A 23,790-nucleotide genomic window follows, 5' to 3' on the forward strand; every position below is an offset into this window, starting at 1 on the left:
TCGTCTTACTCTCTGATCGCGCGCGCTGCAGCACTCCGGACTGTGCAACAAATTTCGTCGAACGACGGATAACTGTATGATATACGCGACGGTCCTACGCTACGGTGATACATACCGTATTATTTACAGGGAAAGAAGAAAATACAAGAGAAAGAGAAAGAACGCGTTTTAGTGCCTCGACTACATCCCTCCTGGCTCTTGAACTGCTGCATGAAGTATTTACAGCGACCTCTCTCTATCCTGCCACGTATTTACATTCTCATGGCCGGCGTGTTTTCGATTTTAACGCAACGTTCTGCCCGATATATTCGAAGAAACGTCTCTCTCTTTTGGATGCACACGTCATCTTGCATCTCTGTCTCGCCGAGACTGAGAACTCTCTTCTTCCCCGTTATCCCTCCTCTTATTCCCATCGTCGATCTATTTCGTTAATTACGTCGGTTCCGGGCACTTTATCCCGGATACGTAACGGCGGACCAGTAATTGTTTTCTCCGCGATGACAAGCTCAATCGCGCGTAAGTGTCGATACTGTCAGCGCGAACGAAACATCGAGCTGTGAAAATGCCAATGTCACAGCCGCTTGCTCGATTAAGAACAACGTTCATGAAGAGCGCATGTCTGGAGACGGACGCGTCTGGTCCGAGAAATGTCAGTAACTCGCGATTTAAGGAGCGGTCGGGATTCTCGCGAATGTCTTCATTTTGTTTTCGTTTTCACGATCGACCGTTTCGTGGAGATGAACCGGCATTACCGCGGAATACGTTACTTTTCTCGCGCTATCTTGCTCCGTCTCTCCAATTGTAATTATCGAAATATACCGTGCCCGACATTACGCGTGTGAGCATTCATTATTATTGTCAATCTTGAAATCTTATCGGCATCGCGTTCCGTAAACCCTTTAAACACGCCTCTTGTCCCCGAATCCTATCATCCTTCGTAAGGGATACGCCCTAGGATGTAAATTACAGAATATTGCTTACGACAGATTATCTCATAATGTTCTATGCTTCGTTTCTTTTTTGTTTTGCTCATGTCACTTGTTTATCCCGTACTTTTGTGTAACTAGAACTAATAATGTTTGTTACACAATGACGATTCTTTTGGACCCGTAACAAGCAATCCAAAAAGGGGAGGAAACGTGATACTTTACACACTTGTTTCTCCCCCCCGCGTTTTAATTAATTTTTATCAAACCGCGCAAAGAGAGAGAGATGCAAAATATTTCGTATTTTAAATTTCTTAGAGATTAATTTACAAAATCACAGATCGGTCGTAAAATCGCTCAATTCTCGATCAACCCTCGCGAAAATCAAGATGAACAGACGCGAGGAAAGTAACGAATGAAAAGCAATTCAAAGGTGATAAAAAGCTAAGTCTCGGTTTAAAAAATTGAGAATTCATAATTGCATGAATACAAATTTTGTACAAGCTTCCTTCTAATTCAATTGCTCCTCTGGAGAATGTTGAAACGAGAATTGTAAACTATTTCGGATGTAATTTTATGTACAGGGTGATTAATGGGAATGTGTTGAAAATAAATGGTTATATATCCCCCCCCCCCCCTTTCGGCAGCTATTTAGCTGACTGAGGGTCCGCTACTTGAGACCCGTAAAGTTCATTTGAATTGTGCAGACCGGCCAGAACAGACACACTAAGCATCGAAGAAAAAGTGTTTCTCATCAAGTGCTTCTACAATAGAGGCGAAAATATTATATTATACTCAGGCGAAACGTGGATTCTGTAATAAATATGGATCCAAAATGTTTCAAGAGAAACTATATTCAGAAGGTATGTTTTTGGTACTTTTTACCCAACCTCCCCCTTCCTAAAATCGCACCATAATCCCTATTATGTAGGTAATGCGAGATTTTATTTATTTCCGATATTTTTCGCGGGATTATTAATAATTTTAGTATGTATGGCACTTTAAACGATCGTAAATATAATTTACCCGGCCGATATCATACCGTTACAACAAACGTTTACTTTCAACACATTCCCATTAGTCACCCTATATCAGGTAAATTCGACGTAAATTCGTAAATTATTCGAAGATATTTCTGACTGAAAAAATTCGTTCACTAATTTTAGCTGAACTAAATATTTCGGCGCTTAGAGAGGATAAAAATAGATTCACAAAACATTATTGCCTGGAAAGTAAAATTCTCTACAACGTTCATGCGAACTTTTTATTTTTATTTTAATCGTCTGTTAAATCTATGTTAAATTCGTGTGCAGTGTGTGCAATCCTCTTTAAAAGCTATATTCGTATTAAATTCAATTGCTTACGTCCACTTGTAGACATAAAACCGTGAAACGTGAATGAACATCCTCTAAAGAAGCGTAAATTTCTTTTCGTCAACAACAATATCGAACGTTGCGCTGCGAACAATTAAATGTTCCATTACGGTAACAGTAACCGATTATAATGTCTACAACGACATTATCTAGACATTAATAAAGTCGTCGAAATTGGACGCGTTTGGGGGTCGCCCCGCGAAGAAGACGAGCGCTCATGTTTGCGCATCTTCGAAACAATCCGTTCTGAAACCACCGCGTCCGTTATTATTATTATCTACTCGTATTAGAGCATCCCGAAGAATGGCCTCTCGATTCGGGATTTGTCGGTACCTTTGGAAGGAGGACGATGCACCGCCATGTGAAGATGTGTTGCGTAATGATGTGTAATGACAACGAGTACGGATTCGAGAATGACACGTTGTGACACGGGAAGATTGGCCGTTGTGCGAAAGTCCTATGTGCGAAAATGTTGGATAAAGGAAAACGCCGTACCGCTACTGGAAGACCAGTAAACCCAGCTAATCGAGAAACCAAGAATACGCACTCCAAACCACATAGCTATTTTAGAAAAAAACTTGGCCACGCGTAAAACTGAAATAGAAACTATGAAAAGATGCGATAATTCAACGAAGAATCGTAAGAATGAGTTAAAAATTCTCCTGAACGAGAAGGAGACGAGCACTATTAAGGAAGAAGAGAACCGGAAAGAGGAAAAACAAAAAGAGGAGATGAATACTGAAATGGAGGTGATTGATGAAGAGGTACGATACTTTGACGAAACGCATGAGAAAAGATCGAAATATATGAAAATGTGAAGAACACGAAACGTAAATCCAGGGATAGGCTGCAAAAACAGAGGAGTGACATTTAAATAATATGGAAAATAATATGAAGAAGTATCCAGCTGAGGGACGAAAATCAGCAACTGGAAAGAAAAGATAAACGAAAATTTGAATGAACTCATGCTTTTCAAGGACGTCGACGGGTCCTGTCACTTCAGTTTCGCTGGCATACATAATCGCTGCTGACTCTCTTTCGCTACTCTCTAAAGATGATTCGATCCGCATCATTCATGCTTCTATCCTGCATAAGCTCTACATTTGATGGATATTCGAGAGATGGCATTACTGAGATCATGAAATTTAGCATTTCAGTAAATGACACTAGCCATTCTTTCGAAGATTCCATATCTACTTCGTCCCAGTTGTTTTCGCCTTCCGATATATCTTCGACAGTTGTTGCGTCGTTTTTCATATCTTTCTCGATGTCTTTCAAAAATGCTATTTCTTGCTGCTTCGAGAACTTGTCGAATTGCCGAGTCTAGATTCAACATCATGATAAAATTATCAATTCCCACCATAGGCTGATGATTCTCAACCAACTTTGTCAGCTTGAACAGTTGTCTTTTCAATAGATCTATGCGCGAATTCCTCTCCTCCAGCTTTTTTATCCAGATCGCGTCACTCGATGTACTCCACAAAGATCTCTCATACTTTCTCATCTCTTTCTTGAACTTTTTTATCGCGTCTTCTATCATAGAGATGACCTTGCTATCCTTTTCCCATTTATTAGCCGCAAATTTTTGGCTATCGTCCAACCACTCATCAAGTAGGTTCCTATTCTTTTGCATCTTCAACGTGTATTTTCTATCTGCGTTTAATATTTTCAGTAGATAGTTTATAGATTCGTTCATATTATCCTCCAATATAACGTTGTTTATGTAGTCCCTCGGATCCTCCATTTTCGCATACACTAACCGACTTGGCGGCCTAACTTGAGATCCGTGATTTCTCAATTTTGCGCGATACGAATTGATACCGCGCGATTCTAAGCTTTTACGTGTTCTCTCGCGACCTTTCAACGACTGTTTCAACGACTGTGTTTCCTGCCAATTTATATCGCGCGGCTCTTTGTCTCCAGCAACGTCGGGATCAGCGTATACATGTCGAAATGATATTCGAAAAGTATGAAACTAGCTGATTGGCGGATTAACTAAAATAAACATAGAAGCACACAGGTAGACAGAGATGAGTAAGTTTATGTGTGTACCTATGTGTGTATGTGTGTGTGTTCTTACATGTGTACAAGTTACGTCACGGTGCGTCTTCAAGTGTCTGTGAGACGAATCGCGGTAACGCGGTTATCCTGTTAGTTCCGGATCGAAATTTGTCCGCTAAATTATATCTTCTCTCTCTCTGTGTTCCTCGTGCCCTTTTCATTTTCTCCGTATATGCCGTTTTCACCGTCTATTTCTCTATTTTTCTTCTTATTCTACCCTATTCTTTCTCTCTATCTCTCGCTCTGCCTTACATACACTCTCACTCTAACATTCATACGCTACTCTCGCTTTCCCACTCTTGCCTTTCCTTTCGTGTTAGACTCGCACACAGGAAGAAATTAATCTTAAATCAAGAATAGATATTCTCATATATAATCAAGAATATTGTAATCTTCTTAGGAGATTTTTAGTCTTGAATTGAGTTTAAGTAATAATTGCATCAATATAAATTTAATCAAGTCAAGACTAAAAGTTTCCTAAGAAGACTATGATATTCTTGCTTATATATGAGGATATTTGTTCTTGATTTAAGACTAATTTCTTTTCCGTGTATTTGTATTTATATTTACGTGTGTGCATACATATATACATCTACATACGTATATTTTCGCGGTCGTGTAAGTAATATGTATTTACAGTAGATACGCGTATGTTCGTATCTTTCGTGTGTTATATATATGTATAGGCGTATGTATATATATATTTGTGTATGTGTATGCATGTACGCTTACACACACATACGCACGCATATACGCATGCACACAAAACACGCACGCATTCATATACGCGCGCGCACACACGTACACACACATTTACACACGCACATACACGCATGCACATATACACACATTCACGCACATACATATACATATATACTTTAATTTTCTCGGCAATAATAATTAATTAACGTTATTGTTGCCGCCGTTGTTGTTGTTCTTTATCTCGTCGTCGCGCGTTAGTATTTATATTTTTATATTTTATTCTCTTTATATTTATATCTCTGTTATTTATATATTTATATTTATTTTCAATATTTATATATCCTTCAATATATATATATATATATATATGTATATATATATATATATATTAATAATAACAGTATTAATTATTATTAATATTATTAATTATTATGTGTATATATATACGTATATATATATACCAAGTTGTTATTATTATTATTGTTATCTTCGCGCTATAATTATTATATATGTTAACAATGGTCGCAGCGTTACGTAAAATAATTATATGTCTTGACATAGGTTTTGTCCATTGGCGGATCGGTATCGATCCTTTGTTTTAAGTCCATCGCTTTTAACATACGAATTGTACTAAAACGAACAGAGAAGGCGTCCCCAACGAAAATCGACTTTAGAACAAGCTTTTGAGGAATCCGGCAGGTCCCGCCTGCTCATCGTTCGAAGACGCAATGTTTTTTTTTCCGTATCATTGTCCGTTACGTCGTCAAGGTTGGTAAGTCGTATGTTACAATACGCATAGAGAATTAGCACGTATAAGTACATAGAACGTGCGTGGAATGTCGTGTATACATATACATCCCGGAGGCAGCGTGGAAAATTTCAGAACACAAATAATTAGTAAATGGAATAAGAATATGTTAATTGACGGCTGATGGGTAAAGTATTTGCGAGATCCTTCGGCGTTTTTTCATGCGAGATTTCGCGCAATAAAAGATCGAATTCTGCCCGATAGAAACACTACTCAAAGCTGATTTCTCTTCTGTAAATTGTTTTATTTTTTCAAAGAAGAGACGCGCAAATACTTTTCTCATCCGTTGCGCAATAAAGAGTACGCACAAATAGTACGTAAACTTTTTTCGTTTCCTTTAACGTGTACGATATGAGAGTAACCGTGAGATATACTGACCTCTTGCTGTGCAGTTGTAGCTTGTTTCAGCTTAGCTTGTGCGGTTTTGAGTGCTCTGCGACGGAGAAATAAAGAGCGTTAATTTTCCTAACACATTTTCTTTTTATCAGATCAAGAAGGGACCGTTTGTTCGGGCGAAGCAATCGGCAGAAAATATCCGTATGTCGTGCTCGATAAGTGATACTCACTCCTGAAGATCTCTGATCTGCTTCTCCTTGGAGTTCTGCTCCTCTTGGGTCATCTGCACGAGCTTTAGCAACCTCTCGGTTTCGGCGGCGCTCCTGCCCGATTCTTCTCTCGCCTTCTCCAAGTCCTTCTCGGCAGCGTCGAGCGCCCTTTGCATCTCCGCCAGTCTCTTGTCGGGCGCCCCGCCACTCTGCGCGCACGTACATTAGATCGTTGAATCAAGTTCGACGAAGAAACTTAAGTATATCTTGGCCAACATTCGAAATGTGACGCGCCGAGCGACGATAATCACCTTTTGCAGCTGCTGCTCCAACTGGTCCATCCGCGCTTTCCTCTTTTTCAGGTCTTGGTCGAGATTTTGCAGCGTCCTCTCCTTCTCTTCCACCGTCCTAGCTTTCTGATCGACGGACCTCGCTCGCTCGTCCATCTGTCTTCTCTGTTCGTCCAGTTGCCGACGTTGATCCTCCAATTGTTTCCGCTCCTGTGTAGTATCGACGCCAGCCTTGGCGGCTCCAGCTTGTAGTTTCTTGTTGGCTTCGTGCAAGTCCACCTGCATTTAGGAAGGAATCGCTGTAGCGTACACCCCGCTCTTCTCATCGCGCGCGCGCACGCATTTCGGTCTCCTCTCTTTTCCCTCCCCCTCCCCCCCCTTTCCTTTCCCTTTTTAATTTTCTTTTTTTTTCTCTCATTCCGAATCGGACGAAAGTCAGACTGCGAGACAAAGATAGAAAGAGAAGCTGATGATGTGTGCCGTAAGAGCTATGATGACCATTCCAAAATGCAAAACCGACACGGCCGCTCTCTACTTGCGCTTTGGCGTCGTGTGCTTTGGCTAGATCTCGTTTGCGTGTGAGTCTCAAGTTCCAAAGTGCAATTAGATTCGCAAGGAGGCGCCAACTCTCAGACTTCCTCTGCTTTTCGCAACTGATTATCGGGAAGATGCGTAGCGTCGCTAATGACGCACGCTTCTTTTCCCGGAGGAGCCGAGAATTGCGCCTTGCCGGCTAGCTGGTCGACGTGACAAAATCATGAATGCATGATACGTGAATTATAATAATAACGATAATAACAATAATAACGATAACGATAATAATAATAATAAAACGAATTGAACGTGACATCACACAGACACTCCTCCATATCTAATGCTTACAGCGAGAGATGGTATATACATACAGAGAGACGTATCGTGATAAAAACGTGGCGAATATAAGACAACGTATCTACAATGAGGTATATATATAATAATAATAATAATAATATATACATGAGCAAACGCGCGAGATGTGCACCAATCAGAGAGAGGAGAATACCGTTCACACGAAGTTCTCCGCGGCGGTTCTCTGAGCCACGGCACGTCATCGCGTTCGCGAAAAGAGAGAATACGGATTGAAAGGGGATATCGAACGGGAATGGAAGAGTCGAAATCGCGGTGAAGCGGTATTTCTTCGTCTCATCGATGCAGTGCATGCTTTCCAACATAAACGTTTTCACGATCTTGCTTCTTGCTGCATTGATTAATGCGCGACATAAGCGCAACGGTAACACACAATAATATGAGTAAATATAGTAATAATAATTAGAAGAGCGAGCGCAGGAATCACTTCGACTTCACTTCTCTCGTCTTCTGACTGCCCATCCCGTATATTTCGCGTTTGCTCCACAGTCTCGTGCGCTCGCTCTCCTCACCGTAACAATAATAATCACAATGCCGATGGGCAACCAAAAGTACAACGACAGTAATGATAATGATGATGATAACAGTAATAATATAATATAATAATAATAAGAACGAGAATATATTAATGCCAACAACAATAACGATAATAATAACAATAATAATGATAATAATAATAATAATAGCGATATTAAACCAGCATAAAAATTCTCCGTGAAAAGAGAAATAAACGGTAATAATAATAATAAAGTAACCATAATTATGTGTGATAACGAAGACATTCTTAATTATAATAATCATAACGATGAAAACTTGGAACATATTTCGATAGGCAATGAGCGAATGGCGGTGCTAGGGGGTATCGCCTCAGGCTCAGGCTCGGGACAGGACAGGAGTGCGGATTCTCGGGGATCGGTGATATCCTTATGCCTGACTTGCGAAGGAAGACGTTGCGTCGTGCCTGCGGTATCGCTGCACGCGTATATTGCGTATGTAAGACGAGAGAAAGAGAGATGTGCGCGCAGTGGGGTGCAGCGTGTCCGGGGGTTCGTTTTTGCAACATACAAGTCACGCATATTTCACATCGTCTATCGTATCGTATTTTTTTCTCTTTTTTTTTTCTTTTTCTTTTTGGCGGCTTGCGTGAGAGTCTGTCTCCTCGCGCTGCGAAGAAGAAGAAGAAGAAAAGGAGGAGGAGGAGGAGAGGGAAGAAGAAGAAGAAGAAAAGAAGAAGCGATACTCAGAGAAAGAATTAGCCGTAGGAGCTTAAATCTAGCTGTGGTAGCTAAAACAGAGAGAGCTGATGTCGTTGCTACAGCAGTTAAATCTATCAGCAACGACATTAGTTGGTAAAGGCGAAACGCAATTTGCTGCAAAGTACAACTATATTGTTCATTGCAGTGCCTTAAGGCAGTTGGTCTGTAGAGTGTCGGACTTTCAGCAGCGATATTAACGGCTAAAGAGAACTTTCCAATAACTTTATTTAACCATTTAAGTAATAAATATTAATTTTTTGAGCGTGTGAAAAGACAAATATGCACACGATACTACAAATACGGAGACATTTATTTTTGTATTTTTCTTATTAATGCTCGATTTATACGTCAGTTGAGCTAATAGAGGTATACACATAATAGAAAATATTATATAAATATGTAAACGTGTGTACATATATCGTTATATTATTACAAGTTATAAATTTTCCATAATTATATTTTCAAAACAAAATGTCAATAATTAAAAAATGTTTGCTTAATGTCTCTACGTTAGTCCTTAACATCGCAGTAGTTTTTAATTAAGATTCTAAATGTGGTTTAAAAGAAATAAAAAAATCGTAGTTAAAAATAGAGCATTCTCCAAGAAATACGTAAAAATAGTGTCACCTTTTAATCGCTTATCTCAGCTTCCCGGGTCAAAAGTGCTTCCATCAATATGCAGATAAGATTTAAAAAGATTCTTAAGAACAACCAGGAATTAATGTGCTCATAAAATTGCCAAAATCAAATTAATTACGGGCCATAAAGAGCAAGACGTAGATATTTTCATACATAAAAATTTAACAGTTTTTCTATGCGGGAATCTTGAGATTTGAAATATAAAATCTCAAGGTATATATAGCAGTAAAAGATTCGCGGCTTGCTTTTTATACCTCAGCCGTGTTCAATGAGAGCATTCTTGAGAAAACAGCTCGACAGGCCAACCACCGTGATTCGAAGAGCCAATATCGAGCCCCCACAGCGAATTCTTTCTCTTCCTTCCGTTTCCCAGCGGATACTTATCGCAGGGAGTGCACGGGATGGTGACGCGAGTGTGGCGGAAGTGGACGTGAGAGCAGCGCGAGCGGAGCGGGGCGCGGCGCGACGTCGCCGCTGACGACGCTGCTCCCGTTGCCGGCGCGATCCGCCGTGATCGCCGCTGCTAACCTGATTTTTCTCGAGTTCCTGGCACAGCATCTCGAGCTGCGCCTGGAACCGCTCGCGCTCCACGGTCGCCTGCTTAATCTCCTCGCGCGCGCGCTCCAGCTCCTTTCGCAGCCTGTCGATCTCCTGGCCGTTCTGCACGGACGACGGCTGCTTCTGCATGGCGAGCTGCATCTGCTGGATCTGCTGCTGGTGGGCGTGCAGCTGCTGCTCGGTCGCCTGTATCCGCTTCTGCAGCTCGGCGGCCTCGCGCTCGGCCGTGTCCGCGCGCTGCCGTTCCGTCTCGCAGAGCTTCTGGAACTTCTCGAGCTGCGCCTCGGAGGCGGCCTCGGCGCCACGCGCCACCAACTGCTTGCGCATCTCCTGTATCTGCTTCTCCGCCTGATCGGCGCGCGCCCGCTCCATCTGCTCGACCTGCTGGACACTCTGCAACTGCTGGTAGAGCTGCTTGATCTCGCGCAGCTTGCCCTCGAGCGCCTCCTTGGCCGCGCGATCGGGCGTCTGCTGGACGACCTTGCGGACCTCCTCGCGCTGCCGCTCGAGCTCGGCCTCGGTCGCGCTCAGGTCCTGCTGGAAGCTCACCAGCATCTCCTGCGACTTCTCCAGCTGGATCACCAGCTGGTCGCGCTCAATCTGCAGCTGCTTCGCGTCATACTCGAGCTTCTCCTTCATCTTCTCCGAGTGCTTCTCCCGGTTCTCGAGGATCGCGGCCATCTTGTCGCGCTCGCGCTGCGCCAGCTGCACCTCGTACTGCATCCGCGCGAGCTCCTCGCCGTTGACGATCTGCTGCTGCTGCTGTTGCTGCTGCTGCTGCTGCTGGCTGCGCCTCAGCTCCTGGCGCATCGCCTCGCGCTCCTGGCGCAGCGAGTCGCGCTCCTGGCGCACGCTCTGCAACTCCGCGGGTAGCCGCTCGAGCTCCTTCTTGCTCGCCTCGGCGGCCTCTTGATACTTGCCGGTCTGCAGGTGGGCCTTCTCGAGCTCCTTCGCGAGCCTGCCCGCCTCGAGCTCGACCTGGTCTCGCGCGACGATCGCCTTGTCGAGGCTGGCGCGCAGCCGCTCCACCTCGATGCTCGCGCTCTCCGACCTGGTCTTACCCTCGGTCTGCATCAGCCGCTCCAGCCGGACGATCTCGACGCGCAGCTTCTCGTTGTCGGCCTCGAGGGCCTCCGCCCTCGCCTTCAGCTTGTCGTGCCGGTCCCGGATCTTCTCGGCCTCGATGCGCGCCCGCTCGATCTCCGAGCGGTTGCGCTCCTGCGCCGCGGTCGCCTTCCCGGTCTCCTCGCGCGCCCGCTCGAGCTGAAGCTGCGCCTCGTGCAGCTTCGCCTCGAGCTCGGCGTGGCTCGACTGCGTCCTCTTCAGCTCGGACTCGCGGCCGTCGAGCCGCTCGCGCAGCTTCTCCACCTCCTGCTGTAGCCTACTACCCTCGCTCTGCCACTTCTCCTGCTCGTACTGGTATTTACCTCGCACGCCCTCCGCACGCTCCAGATCGGCGCGCAGCCTCGAGGCGTCCTGCTCGGCCTTCCGGGCGCGCTCGAGCTCAGCCAGGGCCTTCTCCAGACGGTCCCGCAGCCGCTCCACCTCCAGCTTCGCCCACTCGTGCTCCTCCTTCTGCCGCTCCTGGCTCTCCTGATACTTGCCAAAGCGGGTCGCGTACCTCTCGCTCTCCTCGCGCGCGCTCTCCGCCTCGGTGCGCAGCCTCTCCGCCTCCGCCTGCGCCTTCCTCACCTCCGCCTGCTGACGGTCGTGCTTCTCGTACATCTTCTCGATCTCCAGCTGCATCCGCGCGAGCTCCTCCTGCGTCTTCTCCGTCGCCGCCTGGGCCTTGTTCAGCTGCGAGTGGGCGCGCTCCAGCTCGAAGCTGATGCGCTCGTTGTCGGCCACCAGCTTCTCGCGCTCGTTCTGCAGCCGGCGCAGCTCGATCTGCGACTTCTCGTACCGCTCGCGCACCATCTCCAGGTCGACGCTCAGCCGGTCGATGCTCTCCTTCGACTTCTCCTCGTGCTCCTTCGTGCGGCCGAGCTGCAGGGCCGCGCGATCGTACATCTCCTGCACGCGCGCCAGCTCCTCCTGCGCCTTGCGCGACTCCTCGCGCGACTTCGCCGCCAGCATCTGCTGCTTCTCCGCCTCCAGCTCGAGCCGGTCCTTGTCCGCCTCCATCACGTCGATGCGGTTCTGCAGACGGTACACCTCGCTCTGCGCCCTGTCGTTACGTTAACATTTGCTTCAGCGTCTACCTGAACTGGACGGTAACCGCGCGCGTCTTGAAATATAATCCCGACGGAAGCGAGCCTCCTCTATCGAGCCGATTCTTATTTCGCTTGCGAACGACGAAATTTAGACTATTTTTAACATACAATCGATTATCAGGAATCAATATTTTTTTACAACCGACTGTTTCACTGTCAATTCTTTCCCTCCGATATCGCCGTGTACTTAACGCGCTCACTGCCGAGTTATCTCGTAGCTGGCGTTGAAAGAGTTCAAGAGCGTTCTATAGTAGCCAACTACCCACAAATAGAGAATGTTCCACGAATGTCGTAAAGGTATATGTTCTCAGAGAATTCGAGATACGCACCGAGCAAACGGAAAACATACTGAAAATATAGATAATATTATACTGACGATATCGTATCCTAAACTTTTATATCTCAAGAACATACGAGATATATTGCAGGGATGTTTTCAATATGTTGCATATATCCATAGCATATTTAGCATAAGAATAATATGTACGAGTGATATCACATGCTGCCTGAGTACCGGTTAATTCGCGCAAGTTTTTTTTCTTTCCTTTCGCTCGATGATAGGTCGAATTAATTATTAAAGTGACGCGACGCCGGGAACAAAGTTCACCGTGGCAAAGTGATTGAGTCGTGGACGCGTCTGATCGATGTTACCTATCGTATTTCTCCAGCATCTTCTCGAATTCCTTGGTGGTGTTCTCCCGTTCCTCGTGAGCCTTGTTCATGGCGTATTGAGCCTTCTCCAGTTTCTCCTTCAGGATCTGGATTTCAGTCAGAGCGTCATCTCGCTCGAGCTATTTCGCCGCAACACCGAGAAGGAAAGAAGACACTCGAGTTATCCCACACGGTATCTTCTTTCTCTCAAACCAACTGCTCTTAAACGCCATCGAACGAAAGTACAATTTATATAACATTTCTACGATGTTATTTTCGTGTAGTCGCAACTCGATTCCTGCTGAAGCTCGCGTCGCGAATGCGATCTATTTAAGTTTCTCTTCATTAATTGCAAAGTCGGTAACACACACACACACACACACACACATACAGAGAGAGAGAGACACGAGTGAGATCTTCTCACCGTCAATTTTTGATGAGTGTTGTGCGCTTTCTCCCATCTTTCCTTCACCAGCTCGAGTTCCGACAGCACGTTCTCCTTATCGCGTTGCAGCTTGCTTATCTGATTCTGCTGGATTTCCAGCCTTTCATGCATCTTCTCCATCTCCTCCTGGAAGCTGTCCCGCTCCTTTTGCAGCCGTTGCATTATGACCTGTCGAACGTGCGAAGTCGAATCGTTAGGAACAGCCGAATTGTAAATCCCAGGCGCTGCAACTATCAACATTCACCTGCGCTTTCTCGTACTTGTCCTGCAGTCGATCGACCTCGAGCTGAATCGTCTCGCGCTCCTTCTGCATCCTCGTCGACTGTCCTAACGCCTTGTCGAGCTGGCTTTGAAGATTGTCGAAGTCGTAGTTCTGCTTCTCCCTCTCCATTTGCATCTGCAGCGACCGACGCATTGTTAATTACATGTACAACCAATAATATGTAACTTCGTGTAGGTGTGCAGCTTATTTTGAAAGCAATGTCAGTTTAATGTTCGAGAGATACTGATAATGTGATCGTTATTTTCGCGAATCGGCATGAGGAGAAAAGTAAATCGAGGAAAACGGATGAAAACTCGTATCATTGTCGGAAAACAAGCGACTCGTAAAAGTGAAAGATATGGGATGGAATTTTGTCTTTGCTTCCTGCGGGGAATTTTTGCGGAATTGCAAGAGGATAGAAATTTGGTACCTTTTCTCAAAGGTACTCACTCTACGAACTTCGGTCTGCGTCTTATCGAGCTTTTCCTGCAGCTTGTCGACCTCGCTCTGCGTCTTGTCCAACAGATTCTGCAGTTTGTCCTGCTGAAGTTGCGCCTTGCCGAGGGTGGCCTGCGTGCGTTCGAGTTCCTCCTGCGACTTCTCGAGCTCGCCGATCGCCTTGTCCCTCTCGGAGTGAAGACGAGCCACAGACGCCTGTGCCCGGTCGTACTCTTCTCGCAGGCTCTCCTGCTCGGTCTGAGCATTCTCCAGCCTGGCTTTGAGCCTGTACACTTCGCCCTGGCTCTTCTCCACCTGGAATAAAGGAACCAAAATTACTTATCAGTTGCCGCTCCAGAATATATAATAAATTCGTCATCCCCGAGAGAAAATATAATTATATACAAAATTATGTAAAAGATTTTACATATAATTATATATGTAAATTGTACGCATAATTATATATGATATATATAAATTGTACGCATAATTATATATGATTTTGTCTCCGTCGCTACATATATAAGTCATATGTAATCACATGCGTTCACATATAAAAAATGCCGTTGAGAAGATCAAAAACAAGTTCTTTCATTAAACATCGACATCACGGGCTGCCAAACACAAGCTGTTACCTCGATTGCATTCGGTTGTGCAACAGCAGTTCATTCTCGCGTGTACATATATAATTACGTATCATTAAATATGACTGTGCAGAGAGACAAAATTCATATATAATTATACAGAGGAAAGATTTTTTGGGTTTATTAAAATTTCTTTCAATTGAGACAAATTCTAAATTTGTCTTTTTGAGTGGAGCAGACAAACGAATGTTTGATTCAACAAATAAGATCCTTTTGGTTTTTCAAGCAATAAACATCTTTACGTCAAATAACATATTTCTTTTGTGTTTCCATCCAAACATTATAATAGTTATCACAAGCAATAAATTATCTGAAAGAAATAACACCATGTTAGAAAAATATTAGCACGTTGGGTGCAGGCTCAACTTTTAAATCGAGCTGGGTGTTCTCCCTCTATGGCATGTTGTTTTCAAGTGTATTTGAGTTAATTAAAGTAACAAAAATATGCCGCCACGGGGGGTCGGATTTTTATATAAAGCCGCATCCAACGTGTTGAAGAAATTTGTTTGGAGGCAATATTTAGAATGTAATGAAATTAATTTCATTTACTGAAACCAAATATTATTTCCTCTGAATAATATTATTTTTTTATATCAAACAACATGGTTTACCCTAATGAAACCACTACATTTTTGCAAACGAAATGATATTTGATATGAAATGGTGTTTATGTTAGACAAACCCAAGTCAAGCAAACATACATACTAAATCCAAAGAAACCTTTTTCTCCGTGTACATACAATCATTTTCTCTCTCGGGTCTCTCTTCCATCTGTCGCAGACACGAGTGCCGGAGCTTGATTTATGCGTACTTGCAGCATTACTTTACCGAATACGTCACCCCCGCACTTAATTACAGGCTGCTGGGGTCGCCCGGAGAGATCGGGAGCGGAAGTTAACGCGATTCGCTCGCGTTAGAACGATATCCACGTTATTACCCCGCTCGCTTTCGCCGATTTCCTTTATTCCCCGTCGTTAACTCGCATTTTCGCGTTCAAGAGTCGCGCGGCAGACTCAGCGTCGGGCGCAAATGCGAACTTAAGCACACCGTTTAGCTGCGTGTTCCTCGGCGAGCGGCCGGTATATGGTAATGTACGCGAGCAATTTTCCAGTCACTTAGGCGGCGGGCTCGTTACTGCTGCTGGTTGCAGCGCTGGTCGCGGAGACGCGGCGTAGGGAGAAGGGTTGATTGGAAATTGGATCCTATTGCACCGATAACCACGTAGATGGCACGTAGCGAGAAGAAGGACTGGACGAGGAACGATGAAGGAGAAGCTGAAGAAGAAGAAGAAGGAGGAGGAGCAAGAGGAGGAGGAAGAGGAGAGGGGGTGAGGGGGGGGGAGAGTTAGGAACGGCGAAAGAACGAACTTCACTAAGGTGGTGGTCGCGCGCGCGAATCGATCGCGATTAAAAGGGATTGTTCGCGAGAACGCGCCCCGGCCGATTCGACTCGACCCTCGGAAAGTGCTCGTCGGAATAGAACTGCCGAGTCGTCCGAAACGGACCTCTAGTCGTCCATTAATAGACCACGAGTGGCGACGTGTATACGGGTCGTGTGCTCCGGCAAAGTAGTTCAGGTTACTTCTGCGCCGATCAATCGATAGTGTGATAATTGACGTATAAATAGCGCTCTCGCGAGAGATGCTGAGGAAAACGCGGGGTATTTTGAGCCCGGCGCGAGATCGAAATATTCCCGAGGACGCGCTCTCCCTCGCCCTCGCGATTCGGGGCGCTGCGGGTATTTCCATGAGTCTTTAAATAACGAGTTGCAATGCAGCGGGTCGATACTTTCTGCGTTTTTTGCGGGGTAAACATACGACGACGCTGTTAAAATGCGGCAAAATGCAGTCTCGTACGGCTCGGCGTCATGTATACTACACCGAGAGAGCCATTTGATTGACTCACGCTAAATTCTTGCTTACACGTGGGCAAACCAATATTTTGGTTACAAAAACCAAAGTTTTTGCCTCAGGGAAATTTTCGTTTCGGAGAACCCAATTTTTAGTTCAGAGAGCTAAACTTTGGTTCTCATAACCAAAACATTGGTTTGCCCACATCCGAAACAAAAACTTAGTTTAAGTCAACTAAATGGGTTTCTCAATGGTATATTCATTAGACGGAGAATTACACGATTTTCAGCCTTATATATAACGCGAAAATCGCAAAAATAACTTTACTTATCACGGTAAAATTATAATGGTTCTAATTATAATAGTTTCAGCTCCTTGTGTGTATTTGAGAAAGGCTGAAAATTGTGTAATAATTAAAAGTTTCACTCTAAGGAATGATGCGATGACGTCGACTATACGATGAAGTGCAGGGGTTGCGTTTGGTAAAGTGTTGCGAGTCGAGCTCGTGAATCAAGAACGTAAAGGAAAATTGTGGAGGCGCGTTGTCAGTGCCCCTTTATTAGACAGCAATAAGCGATTTAGATATTTCTTGCAATTCGACATCAACGTTTATATTACAGGTGCCCATAAACAATCAAGCATTTGTAAGATTATTGTTTCTATCAGTTTTCACTATGTGGGAAACTATACAGTATATAAACTACTTGCAACTTGTAGTATATAAAGTATTTAATTATGCTATTTGTGTGAGGCGTTTAACTTATTGCACATTATTGATTACAAAGTAAATGTTTCTTCTCCAGACCTTGAAGTGTGTTTCATTTTGCAATTTTTGCTTACTTACGGGTATCCTTAAGATATTTCGCCACACATGTGCGACGATGAGGTAAGAGGAGAGAGAGAAAGGAAAACGCACCTTCTCCTGAAGGGATGCGGCCTCAGCGCGCGCCCTTTCGTTGTCTGCTTGTGTAACCCTCAGCTCGGCTTGGGCCCTCCTTAGGTCAGCGGCCGCTTTCTCAGCTCGCTCCTGAATTCGCTCCATCTCCTGGGACGAGTTCAGGGTACTTCTGCCGTAGGTGGACTGCGACCTTTCGACGTCGTGTCTCAGCCTCTCGTTCTCCAGCTCGAGCCTGGTCAGCCGCTGCTTCGCGGCTTCCCAGTCGGCACCGCTGCGTCCAACCTCTGACGCGGCCTTGTCCAGCTCGGCCTTGCTCTTGCCGAGCTCGGACTGCGAGCTTTCGAGCTTCGCCTCCAGGCGGTCCTTCTCCGCCTGTGCTCGCTCCAGACGCGCGCCCAGTTTCTCAACCTGTCAGTTAATACGATCACATTAGTGAGAGCTGTCGGATACTGAAATAGAAATTACGAAGGCGAAAGGACTCGTGTTGGCTTTTTCCCTCCATTATTGAATGTATATCACAACAAAGCCTTTTTGTATTCTTATCACGAGAAAGAAAACAAAATATCGCTCGATTGGTATTAACCTTTTCCGCACACCGAAAGAAAAATATCGAAAAAATAAAAATGTTTATCCGGTGGGCACTAATAATATATCAACGCACTGCCTTCGGTCTACTTATACTAATATACATATATTTTTTATTTACTTAATTAATATACAGATTTTCCTACTGAAAAAATTGTTTTGTGATATACGCCAAAAAAGTATCTCAATAATTGCAGTACACTGAGAAAAAAATGGATAACATTAACGCATCTTCTTCTTGCATTTAGTTCTTACAGCAATTATCCTGAATTATCTTTGTGAAAAGATAGTACGTTTTTGGAAACGAGATCACCACTTTTACTATATTTCCTAACGAACCTCTACCGTCATCATTAACACTTTTAGCATTTTCTCGATAACTATCGACTGGTTAAAGTTGACTTTCATTAGTATTAATAGCTATTAGACATTTCGAAGCTTAACTTTTAATCAACTACTAATTCTAGTTCCTTATTCCTTTACCGTGGATTGAAACATGGCTGTGTCGAAACTTAATTGCTTGCTCTTTATTCCCCATACTTAATTCCTTGTTCCTCATTCCCTTCATCGTGTCTGAGCCGTTAATCGCATTATCGCGAGAAGCGGGCACGAGCGAGATCGGTCTTTCACACAAAATTAATATCATTTACCGTGAACGTACTCGATGACACTTGGCGCGAATGACACGCAAGGCTCCATTTTTCATTGACTCACCTCGGACTCCAAGGCATGTATCTTCATTTTGTACTCGGCGAGCTCCCTCTCGTGTAGTTCCCTCTCCTCCTGCTTCTCCTGCTCGGCTCGGTCCCTTTGCTCGCGTAATTGTGCCATTTGCTTCTCTTTATCCCCGATCGCCTCCTCGAGGCTGCTAAGTGCACCCTCGCTGCTGCAATGATGCGCCTGCATCGCCGTCAGCCTGGCCCGGGCCATGTCGACCTGATTGTCTTTCTCCTTCAGCAGGTCCTCCAGATTCTCGATCTGAAGCCAACAGCGAGCTCGGCCGTAAGAGCAAAGAACGCGGGTCGCTACCGCTTTCGTGAAGGCAGTTTTGTTAGTGCAAACGGCAAATGCTAATCCAAAAACCGTCCGTGAAAGGCGAGCGGGAGTTCCGAGCTTTCTAATTTTTTCGCGTCCGACGAACAATTCGCCGTTTCCGGGAAAGTTTCCGAATTCGATGAGCACGGCTCGAAAATCGGTCGAGCTTATCGAGCGAGATCAATCTTCGACGCGTCCGTGAAAGAACGTTGCTTCGTCCGGCGCTAATTATAGCGCGTCTCCGCATTATATCCGCGCGAGCAGTTTAATTAAGCGTAAAATTTTTACGTAACACGTGATGTATTTATACGACGACCCCCTTCCCCTTACCCCAGCCGCGCGCTGCCCCGTGGAAGATGAATTAGCGAAGTGAAATTAGCGGAGTCTCGCGCGATAACAACATTTAGGAAATGAAACTCGGAACGCGATTTCCACGCGAATCGTAAATCCCGCTCGTGCGTCCGTCCGACCGTCCGTCTTCGTCGATGAGGTCTCGATGTCGCGGGATGTTAATTAACGTAATTCACCGTGAAATCACCTACCTGCCAACGCACTGCCTTCGGTCTTCCTCTACTCACACGATCGTGCTCGGAGGTCATCATCGCGACCAAACGGACGCGCTAACGCTAAGGAGAATTAAAAACCGCGCGGTCGTGCGACATGCGCGTTGTGCGTGCCGAAAAACATAGAAGCGAATTAAATAATAATTCCATCGACAGAGCGCGATATACAGTGGTGACGCAAAGGTGCGCATAATAGCGACGCAGGTTTCGACGCTAATCGAAACGAAAACAGGTGGATTACAAATTAAATTACACGCAAATACAACTTAATCAAGCGTGACGATATACAGGGTAAATTAAATGATAACGCTGAAACAAATCGATCTGTCGCTCGCTCCGTCATCCGCTGAACAAATCGACCGAAGAGATCGACGATGCGAAGGTGCACTTGAGGTGCGCGCTTGTACATTTTTACAATAATCAAACGTTAACGACATTCTCTTCCACTTACGACACATAGCTATGAGCTAAAAGAGGAGGAGCGGGGATGAAGTGACGTTGAATTAAAGATACGAATCTCGTCAAGCGCGGAAGTGAGCGAGGACATAGCCAGGTAGGAACGCGCAGGAATCGACGATGGCGAGACAATTAGTCGAGTGTGACGAATTAATGGCTTCAACGGAACGACTGGTTTGTGATTTTAAGATGCTTCGTGCCCTAAATATTTATCTAAATCATCTTTCTATTTTATTGTTTTTATTATGCAAGGTTTATCAAAAGTGTGGAAATGGTGGAATGTCTTTATAATTGACAAAACATTGGTTCACACAAATCAAATTGTAGGGTTTAGAGGGAGATGAGTTGTTGGCCTTAACTTCATTATATAATCAATAATTCAAAGTCAATGTCATTTTCTTAAATGGAATCATATACATTTATTAACACAAATCGATTCCCCTGTTTATTCTGCGTATAAAAATACTAGAATAAGATCATCGAAAAATGAATACTTTATGAGATATTTCATATCTTTTGTAGAAATATCAGAATAAACAATAAAATATCTCGAAAAGTATTCCACACCTTGGTAAGTCCTGTACAGCGATTTATCATCAATCACGGCACATAATGGCCTTTTAATTGAAGATTGCGGAGCGCAAGGCAGTCATGTGTTACTTAAGACAAAGACTTGAAGCATGAAACGTTCCCATACAGCACGCTTTATCCGATGGACTTCCTCAGGACGTCTCTTTCAGACATCTTTACGACATCCCTCGGACGTCTGTGCTGTATGAGTTGTCTTGAACCGATAAGCCAGCCATTCTGCCAAGCGGGACGCAACGGAATCTTACGAAAGAAACGCCCTATCACCTACGAGACAACGCACGAGTACGCGACGCGACGGGGGTATTGCGGTCTTCGCATTTGCGTCCGTGCCGTAATTGTACCCGAGGTTCCCCGTGTCGTACACGAGAGACACTGACGAGACAAACGTAAAAACGCCGCGAGGAACGTCATACAAAGGCGCGCGCGCGTACCACACGTCCGTGCCGCCGATCGACGACGGCCGAATCTTCGACACTCATGCGCATTCCTCCGTCGCAACACGGGGATGATGCACCAAGTCAAGAGTGTTTTCGTTCACTCTCAGCTGAGCCCGGACTAACAGTCCTGGCATTTTGCGTGAATACACGCGCGCCCCTAATCCGAGGGTCTCGCGCGTTTGCCCGGCCGAACGACGAGGAGGAGGAAGCAAAGAGACCTTTGACGCTCGCGAGGCTGATGAAGCGGTAATCAAAGGCGAGAGGACTCTTTCCGCGGAAAGCCAGCCCCGCGAGAGGAACGGCCGAGAGGGTTCGTATTTTTTTTGCCAGCGTTTCTCTCTTCAACCCTTCTTTTATTTATTTACTTTTTATTTTTTTATCGGTACGAGATCGTAGACCCTGGCGCGAAGGAGAGGACCGGAGAGGGAAGGGAAAAGTGAATCCCGGTCCCGTTTAATTTTTCATCGCGCCGGGGATGGGGAAAATGGCAAATCGGATCGTCGAGACGTCATCGCGACGCGCCATCGACGGGAACCTCCTCGTCCTTCCGCGGCAGGACGCACGCGAGGATTCCTCGGTCGCGGAGTGTCCCGGACACGACGGCGATCGATAGCGATAGTCGTCGGCACGTACGATCGTTCCTCGCGACTATCAGCCCCCGGAATTTCCTCAAAGAGCCGATCGCAATTCACACGAGGCCGATTGATTGAAGCCGCTGCTCGGTACTCATGCGCATTCCGCGTCTCCGCGGTGTGTATGCGTGGAAGGGGTGGCTACGTGGCGAGGAAGGAGATTGAGAGAGGGGTAAAGTAGGAAAATAAAAGAGAAAGGGAGGGAGAAAGTAGCGTACTCCAGCTAATTCATTAATTCCATCGGAGCAATCCGCCTGGCGCGATAGCAGTAAATATTGTCCCGAGCGCTAACTGCCGTCGCGTGATAAGAAAACGAATTTCGCCGGACTCGTCTCTCTTCGCGCGAGATAGACCGAACGTCTCACCGAGAGAGCGCGATAAGGAAATTTCATTTCGCCCAAGTTGTCTTACTTCGTACCGGCAATCTTCTCGCATAATGCCCCCCCCCTTCGCCCCTCCCTCCAGTTATGAATCGCAACGAGAGACGACTCCTCGTTCACGTCCGCTAGTCACCCTCGTGGGGGTGAGAACCGTCGACGAGTCCGCGCGAGAACGGTCCACGGATATCGTCTACGAGGCGATTCGTGGACCTGGGGGAAATGAAAGTCGGACCGTGGATCCGGAGTAAATGAAAGAAGGTGAACGAGGACGGTCTCGGTAGTAGGGGGGAGGTAAATCGGGGGTATGGAAGGACTCACCTTGCGCTGCAGAACGTTGATCTTGCGGTCTTTGATGTCCATGTGATCCTTGAGTTCGGTCAGTTCGGTGTTCATGCGATTGCGTTCCTGTTGCGCCTGCATCGCCGCCTGCGTCTTCTTCTCGATCATCCGGTTCTTCTCCTCGAGCCGCTGCCGCATCTCCTCGACCTGCGGTACATTGTCGGGCCGGTGAGTCCGGGCGAGGGTACGCGAGGACCGAAGTGGTGAGACGAGTCCAATCCGGAATATTCAGCGCGCAATACGTACGACGCACGTACACGCGACGCGACGCGAGGTGGCGAGGAGAGAAGAGAGAAGCTCGACCCAGTTTTCCACGACGGCTTGGTCTTCCTTTCTCCCTTGGTGGCCTCTCCCGCAGCTTCAGACTCTCGGCTGCCGACTCGTCGGGCCGATTTGTCTAACGGACGGTCGAGATCACGTGCCACCGATTACTTAACCCTTTCAGAAGTCCTCCTTCCGAAGGTCTTCCTCGCGGGCTTTAGGGGAGAACGAATTCTTTCTCTCTTCTTCCTCGCCGAGGCTTGCTTTGAAAGATTAATCGGAAGAGGGGTTTCGCGTCGAGGGTGCGATGTCTCGACGTTTCGAGGCGGAATTTTAAGCGGAAGCGCGACCGAACGTCTTCTCAATTTTTCATCGGTTGGGTCTTTCATTATTTTGCAGCAGCGAGGAAAAGTATCCACGCAATTGTTATTTGCTCGTCCATGTCGGCGTTAGTTATGCATCAAAGGGTCTTATTCCCGTTAATTAAGTGAAGAAATAAATTAACCCTCGCAAGAAGATAGAGTAGCAGCACGTAAACAGAAAGGTGGGGTCATAAATGACCTAAATATATGAATATATATTCTGTTTGATTAAAATAAGGAAACGCATGAAAGTAATATGGAAGAATAAGCGAGAATATATTTTTCAAAAATATTACAATAATATGATGAATATAAACGCGACTTGCTGAATGATTCCAGCTTTTCCTTGCGAGGTTTAAGATGAGATTTGCGTTTGTCGCAAGTTTGAGGTACCTCTCGCGATCGAGAGGTAACGTTTCGCGGAAGATCGCGTGGCGAGAATTAAATTGGTCGATCGAAAAATAGAGGGAAGTTTGCGCACGAAACACACATTGAAGATTCCCCTCGCGCCGATGGTCGTTTCCGAATTCATGGGGTTTGCGCGAGCCGGATCAACATTTCCAACGACCTCATTCAAATTCGATTTCGCAGCTTTGTGCTAGTTTCGCGCTCGACGTTAGACTTGGGCGGAAGTTTTTCAGCTCACGGTGCTCGTGGGGTTACGGCTTTTGTGGACTTTTAAAGG

The 23,790-nt window shown here is 45.6% G+C and overlaps 1 protein-coding gene across 6 annotated transcripts in view; it reads right to left on the reverse strand.

Annotated features, from left to right (window-relative positions):
• Positions 1-23,790, reverse strand: part of LOC106746026 (ELKS/Rab6-interacting/CAST family member 1) — a 97,564-nt gene that overhangs the window by 4,414 nt on the left and 69,360 nt on the right. For 4 of the 6 annotated variants that reach the window (XM_014622127.1, XM_014622124.1, XM_014622128.1 and 1 more), the window contains 11 exons: positions 22,462-22,629; positions 18,764-19,027; positions 17,483-17,872; positions 14,086-14,388; positions 13,618-13,770; positions 13,353-13,541; positions 12,929-13,068; positions 10,035-12,231; positions 6,727-6,984; positions 6,437-6,624; positions 6,249-6,303 (listed from right to left, as the gene is read on the reverse strand). In XM_014622127.1, the coding sequence (XP_014477613.1) occupies positions 6,249-6,303; positions 6,437-6,624; positions 6,727-6,984; positions 10,035-12,231; positions 12,929-13,068; positions 13,353-13,541; positions 13,618-13,770; positions 14,086-14,388; positions 17,483-17,872; positions 18,764-19,027; positions 22,462-22,629 (4,305 nt within the window). Of the gene's footprint in view, positions 1-5,550; positions 5,769-6,248; positions 6,304-6,436; positions 6,625-6,726; positions 6,985-10,034; positions 12,232-12,928; positions 13,069-13,352; positions 13,542-13,617; positions 13,771-14,085; positions 14,389-17,482; positions 17,873-18,763; positions 19,028-22,461; positions 22,630-23,790 lie in introns of those variants that run through there. The other 2 variants (XM_014622125.1, XM_014622126.1) reach the window with 2 other exon arrangements.

The sequence above is a fragment of the Dinoponera quadriceps genome, unplaced genomic scaffold (assembly GCF_001313825.1).
Source record: "Dinoponera quadriceps isolate SergipeBrazil2010 unplaced genomic scaffold, ASM131382v1 scaffold1782, whole genome shotgun sequence".
Taxonomy (NCBI): domain Eukaryota; kingdom Metazoa; phylum Arthropoda; class Insecta; order Hymenoptera; family Formicidae; genus Dinoponera; species Dinoponera quadriceps.